Source organism: Oxyura jamaicensis, chromosome 2 (assembly GCF_011077185.1).
Source record: "Oxyura jamaicensis isolate SHBP4307 breed ruddy duck chromosome 2, BPBGC_Ojam_1.0, whole genome shotgun sequence".
NCBI classification, from domain to species: domain Eukaryota; kingdom Metazoa; phylum Chordata; class Aves; order Anseriformes; family Anatidae; genus Oxyura; species Oxyura jamaicensis.
In genome coordinates this window covers 141,981,006-141,988,213 of record NC_048894.1, presented here as the reverse complement: position 1 = coordinate 141,988,213, position 7,208 = coordinate 141,981,006, and the positions used below count along the sequence as shown (strand labels likewise).

The window sequence follows — 7,208 nt, the reverse complement described above, 5'->3', positions numbered from 1 at the left end:
TTTTTTTTTTTTTTTTTTTTTTTTTTTTTTTTCTCTTGTAGGCATTCCTACCATGCCTTGTAGGTATTCCCTTATGCCTTTTCCTGTGTTTAAAAAAGCAATGTGAATTGAGAGGAAGAAAGGAATATCCAGTAAAGATTTCTTCTGTGACATTTTCATTTGATCACGGGGAAAATATTAAGCTTACTAACATTCTTCAGTTAGATCAGGGTTGTAGAAGGATGTTTGTTTCCAAAGGAAGTACACTTTGAATTAGGGCATGAGATAAAGATGTGATGCTGCTGAAAATCCGTTCTGGATATGAATATTATTTTACCTGCCACCATTGTGCAGACTCTCCAAGTCTTTAAGGTTTCATATAATGTATCTGGGTAGAAAATCAGTCCTGTATTTAAATTTAGCTAGTATTTTTAGTAAAGATTGTGATATCTGACTATGATCACTGTAGATCACTAATCTACAGTGAATTACTTCAATGTATGGAGCTATATTATCTACACCAATTACGTATCTCTGCCTACACCAGTCACTGATTCGTCTGGACCATTAATTGTTACAAACGAAATGAGAGTGTTACCTGCTTAAACACATGTAATTTCAAATACAGCCTTATTCTTCAAACATCATATCGCTGGGTTTAAAATGTATTTCTAAATTAATAGCTCTACAGGTTTTTGAAATTTGTCTGTACTAAACCACAAATAACTGTGTTTTTGATATTTTGGAAGTTGTTACATGTCCAAGCATCAATTCTTTTACACTGGAACATGGAAGATGGAAAATAGTGAATGGTTCACATTATGAGTATAAAACAAAAGTAGTTTTCAGCTGTGACCCAGGGTATTATGGTTTGGGACCAGCATCTATTGAGTGTCTTGCTAACGGAACCTGGAGCTGGAGAAATGAGCGACCTTACTGCCAAAGTGAGTACATGCTTCATCTGTATTTGTTCTGTAGATTGCAGATTAAAAAAATATATATTTTATTTGGCTTAATTAACAATTAACTAATTTGAAATTGAGATCACTTGGTCACTAACCCTAACCTTTATCCAAGGTAGTTAAATAGCAATTATTAATAATGTTCCAAACAGTGCTTGTTTTTAATTTTACAGAAACAATTTTATTGTGTGTTTTTTTTTTTTTTTTAATTATTATTTTCAGGTTTTGAGTATTTTTGTGAGAAAATAGTAATCTTTGTATACAGAGTTCTTCTACAGAACAGGCAGAATACTTCATATTGCAATATTTATTTAGCTGGTTGATAAATACTGCATATTATTGGATGTGTATTTGTGATACTCAGATATACATTTCTGTTCTTTTCTGCTTTTACCATAAAGTTATTTCTTGTGGAGAACTTCCTACACCTCCAAATGGAAATAAGATTGGAACTCAAATCACATATGGATCTACAGCTATATTTACTTGTGACTCCGGATACATGTTAGTTGGCTCTGCTGTAAGGGAATGTCTATCTTCTGGGCTCTGGAGTGGAATTGAGACCAGATGTTTAGGTATGGATACAACTGTCAAAACATTCCTATTTTCTTTATATCTATCAGACAAAAGTAAACAAGGTTAGTTAACGTGTCTCTTTCTGTTAGCATTTCAAGCACTGTAGAGAGTTCTAAATTTTTTTAAAAAAATGAGTTGCTGTTTTTCTTATCAAAAGATAAACTGTGCTAACTTTTCCACAGTTTGAATCCCTTGTGAATCTCTTTGCCATACATTCAAAGCCTGTGTCTTTGGACTGCTGCATGTGGCTCCATAGACCTATACATACACAGCAAGACAGGATTATAGATCTGTCAGCTTTAATAATTATCCTTAGTAAAATAACTGCATAGTAGACCCAAATTCAGTGGATATGTTATAGAATTAATCTGTATACTTGCAAAAGATGGGGAAAAAAAAAAAAAAAAAAAAAAAAGCATGTGGAAACATGGACAAGAGCACTGCATCCTTATTTCTGAGAGAAAATCATTTCCCAGTGTTATGTATAAATTTTGAAAACCCCTTAGTGGTACATATTTAGGCATCTTCATTTTTTTAAAATACTCAGATACCAGTCCATGAGTTGTTCATGAATAAAGTGAACATGTGATCTCAGTGAAACAATTACAGGCCTTCTTTTTAATTCATTATCACCAACTGTACCTTGAGCTTACAAGTGTTAATTGTAAAGACATTATTTTTTACTCTATATACAACTAATATTTTAGCTTCAGTTGAAATCAAAGTAATGACAGTGTTTTGATTTTAGAAGGCAATATGAAAGACATTTTGTGTGGGCATGAACATATAAAAGAGTATCTGTGAACATAGATTTTCTATTTAATTTAATCTTTCTAATTCTACTAATATATATGTTAAATGTTTGTGTTTATTACTGTTCAAGTTTTCAGAAAGTTAAAATTTTTCCCTTGAGAAAAATAAATCTAGACAAAAAGCCAAATTATATCCTATTTATAAATAGCATCTTGGAAAAATTCATGTTTTACACATTTACCTAAATAACTTTATACCTTAACTTTAAAATCAATATATATAATCAAGTTCATATATGCTAGTATCCAATAAGTACAGAAATTGAATTTTATTTATTTTTTATTTATTTACTAGAAGGGGAAAAAAAAAGAATTTAAAAGATTCTTTGAAATTATTACATCAATTTAGTGTGAATACAGTAAATCTTCAAAGGTGTATCTTCAAAGCTTTGATGATGGCAAATTGAAGATAGGGGATGGAGGAAAGTCTTAATTGCAGAATAAAAAGTATTTTTTGTAAAAATAAATGCTAGTGACAGATAGTTTATAAAAAGGATATAGTAATGACTAATTGCTGTTGCAGCAACACTGCTTGTTATGCAGTGTTGCATTATTGCATTATCTTGCATTATTTTGCAAGAATGAGATTTTTTGAAAGAAAACCTCAGTTCAATTCTTGCTCCCTCAATAATTAATTCAAATTAAGAATGGGACTTAAGTGATGAGTTCATATAATGACAAGTGAGAAGACATATTTGTTTAAGAAGGATGAAAAAGAAAATATTGGAAGGTGCAGAGAATGAAAGATAAACAGCAAAGGAGCTATAGAATTCTTAGGCAGGCATCAAGCAAGAGGGAAAGAAAATTGGCCCAAGGCAACCCTGTGAGGGAGGATGTAGGGGAAAGCAATACAGCAGGAAGATCTACAGAGCAGGTATTGTCATGATCTGAGAAATACATTTCTGTACTACTTATGAATAAATTATGGTATTTGTTTTCAGTTACTGAAAAAAAAGTAATAAAAAATATATCTTTTTCCTACTTCTATTTTCTTTCTTTCATAGCCATAAACCTTTTTTTTTCCCATTTACCTCAGAGCTTTTCTACTTTCACTTGCTGAAAAATGTAGTCATGCTTAGACTCACTAAATTAAAAAATAAAATATATATTTTTTTTTAAATTAAAAAACAGCAAACACTGTTGTTCAGTTTTTAAACCTTTTTTTCTGCCAGCAGTACTCTTAGTTTTCTCTCAGCAGTCCTTTGCTTTCTATTTCCTTTTTGCATTTTTTTTTTCAGTTTTCTGCAGTAGGGTTTTTTGTTTGTTTGTTTGTTGTTTTTTTCCTGGCAGATTTAAATACCAGTTTTTTAGATCTGAATTGCATTTGGGAGAAATAATTTAGCTATCTCAGTGTAAAAGACAGTTAGCCACACTGTATGATCATTTTGAGTTATGATCATTGGGCTAGTTACTACAACAGTGAGTTTTGTGATTTTGTTCAGTTTCATCATACAAAATTTCACAACTAAACCATTGTTCTTCCATAATGATTCCCATATATTTCCCAAATGAGAACAGATTTAAAACAATGTACCTTTCTGGTTTTGCACTGTTTTTTTTGCAGTAGTCAAATCATATGGTGTTACTCCTTTTTCATACCAGTGTGACAAAACTGACATCAGTTATATGGAAGATCATATATATAATACAAACAAGTAAGTGGGAAAAGGTTTGGGGGATACAGCTGTGAGATGAAATGAAAAAATAGAATTGATCTTTGATGCCATTACACAGTAAGTATGTCTCATTCAGAAACAAAAGCAGTTTCTCAGAAAACTGTACATGTGCAGAAAATTATACATGTGCAGTATTCATTTTTCCCAGGGTACCAAAGATCCAGCAGTAATCTGAGACCTTTGGAAACTTTCAACAATCACTAAAATCAATCAATGAATCAAACAAACAAAAACCACTCAAAATCCCCAATTTTGTCTTTTTTATATGTATCTGTATAGATGTAGACTTGCAGACACCAACGAAAGCATCAAAAGATACTGTATGACACTTCAAAAATAATTTCAAAATGTTAATAAGGTGAAACAAAAATTATTTGATGCAACTCCATTAAAATAAGAGTTTAAAATTGAAGTCTTGTAAAGCAATTAACAGGAGAGGGTGAAAATAAAGCAAACGAATAAAAATACTTATTTCAGATATTAGTATGTATTAACAGTTTAAATATTATTTAAATATTAATAAATATTAATGAACATCTGACTTTATTAGAACCGTGAGAATTTATTCAGCTGAATAAATTTGTGCAAATTTCATCTATTTTCATCTATGTTCTCAAAGGTTCTCTCATCAGGAACTCTGTATACCATTACAGACACTTTCTATGGCAAAAATATTCAACAGCTTACCATATGCACCAACATGACAAGATGGTGATTTGAAATGAAACAAATATTTCAAATAGTCAAACAAATAGTTCCCTATTTGTTGGGGACTTTCTTATCCAGAATTCACATTTCACCCATCAAATTTAATCAGTATGAAGGTTCAGACACTACCTGTATTGCAAATTCTGATGACTTTGGCATGACTCATACAATGGAGTACTATGTGAGCTTTAAGTTCCTGAGGCAATAAAATCTCAGATTTGCTTCCTCCCCCCCACTTTTTTTTTTCCTATAAGAAATTTTTAGCCCTCAAAGAAAGTGAGAAAACCCTACAAGTTTACATCAGAGTTTACATTATAAAGACTGCAAAGTTCAAAGGAAAGAACAATCCAAACTGTATTCCCTCTAAATGGATTTTCTTACTACCAACTCCATTGTTTTGAGTGTTTTATTTATTTGTGTACGTATTTATTTGTTTATGAGAACTAGATGACAAAAAGGAAACAGGACTTTGGGTAGCTGGTAGTATTTTTCCACTTAAACTTAACTGCTAGTTGTAACACTGCTTGCTTTCCTTTTTTGTCTTATTTATTTTTGAGTTCTTTGTCCTGTGTCATCTTCTCTATGAGGTCTCCATTTTCACATGATTTGGTGAATCATGGTGCCCATTTTCCAGAGTTCATTAAGAAAAATGGTAACAAAAGACATATGGTTCATTCTTTCCCTGATTCCTTTAGATTAAAAGTGTGTTTGTGGTATTCATATAAAATGTTTTTCATATTTGGGGAATAGAGGCTAGGCCAAGAAGGTGACATTTACAGTGTATGCAGTTGTACATTTGTGATGGAGATTATATATATATATATATATACTTATATTTTTGTATTTATGTTGACTTTTATATCTATGCATTTTTATATTTATTTCTTTACATTTCCAATGCCCTAATGTTAATTTCAATTTAATCTTAGCCAAAATAAAACTAGTAGAAATAATTTAGAAATCTACAGGTTTTAATAAAAGGAATCACTTATTTTAGAAAGGAGGTTTGATAATATAAATGGAATTTAATATCTTTGCTTCACTGTCTTTTTCAAATTTCTTAAACGTGTAAAGTGAAATACTGTAGTTTTCACCAAGTTAATAAATATAAACATTTGAGTGAAGTTATACAAAACTTCGAAGATTTTCTTGCTTTAATTAAAGAAAAAAATAATTTTTACTTAAAACTTCTGTGACATATTTGCTGATCTTTTTGTTTGCTTGTTTGTTTTTATTATAAATTCTAGCTGGTCACTGTGGTAGTCCAGATCTTATAGTCAATGGTCAAGTAATTGGAGAAAATTATGGGTATAGAGACACAGTTGTATACCAGTGCAGTCCTGGTTTTCGGTTGATTGGTTCTTCTGTACGAATATGTCAACAGGATCACAACTGGTCTGGTCAGCTTCCATCCTGTGTGCGTAAGTAAGAGTGTCAATGCATACTGATTTCTGCTACAGGAATGTCTATGTCAGAAAAGATGAGGAGTATCTTTGAACTTAGTGAAAGAGAATGCTTTGAAGTAGATCCTCAGAAGTACATGGCTACATAAAATATGTGATTCCTCTATCAGATGAAGTTAAATGTTTCTTAAAATTTCCACTAGATTACTGCATCTTTTGGCAAGTAAATGCCTGTTATTTAAAAGTGAATATGAACTTCAGAAAGCGACGGGATTAGGCACTCAGGTACTCTAATTTGAAAATGGCTTTATATGTCTTAGTGGCTTTTAGAAATATCTAATGTAAATTTATTTTGACTGTAGTATTTAGTGAAGTAGATCATCTTGAATTACACTGTCAGCATTGATGATTAAAATTATTGCTTCATCAAGTTTTTCCTTTTTTTTTTTTTCTTCTTAAAAATATACTGTTACTAGTTGGGCAGAGTGACCATGAAATGGTGGAGTTCTCTATTCTTGGCAAGGCCAGGAAGGGGACCGGTAAAACCACTGTATTGGACTTTCGGAGGGCTGACTTTGTGCTGCTGAGGACACTGGTTGGTAGAGTCCCTTGGGAGGAGGTTCTGAAGGGCAGAGGAGTCCAGGAAGGCTGGGCGCTCTTCAAGAGGGAAATCTTAATGGCGCAGGAACGGTCTGTCCCCACGTGCCCAAAGACGAGCTGGCGGGGAAGAAGACCAGCCTGGCTGAACAGAGAATTGTGGCTTGAGCTTAGGAGAAAAAAGAGGGTTTATAATCTTTGGAAAAGTGGGCAGGCCACTAGGGAGGACTATAAGGATATCGCGAGGCTGTGCAGGGACAAAATTAGAAAGGCCAAAGCTCATCTGGAGCTCAATCTGGCTACTGCCATTAAAGATAACAAAAAATGATTTTATAAATACATCAACACGAAAAGGAGGACTAAGGAGAATCTCCATCCTTTACTGGATGCGCAGGGAAACTTAGTTACAAGTGATAAGGAAAAGGTGGAGGTGCTTAATGCCTTCTTCGCCTCAGTCTTTAGCGGCAATACCGGTTGTTCTCTGGATACCCAGTA

At 32.5% G+C, this 7,208-nt stretch overlaps 1 protein-coding gene across 1 annotated transcript in view; it reads left to right on the top strand.

Annotated features, from left to right (window-relative positions):
- Window positions 1–7,208, top strand: part of CSMD3 (CUB and Sushi multiple domains 3) — a 629,782-nt gene that overhangs the window by 577,231 nt on the left and 45,343 nt on the right. The window contains exons 52-54 of the mRNA XM_035317227.1: window positions 729–923; window positions 1,343–1,516; window positions 5,961–6,134. Coding sequence (XP_035173118.1) covers window positions 729–923; window positions 1,343–1,516; window positions 5,961–6,134 — 543 coding nt within the window. The remainder of the gene's footprint in view (window positions 1–728; window positions 924–1,342; window positions 1,517–5,960; window positions 6,135–7,208) is intronic.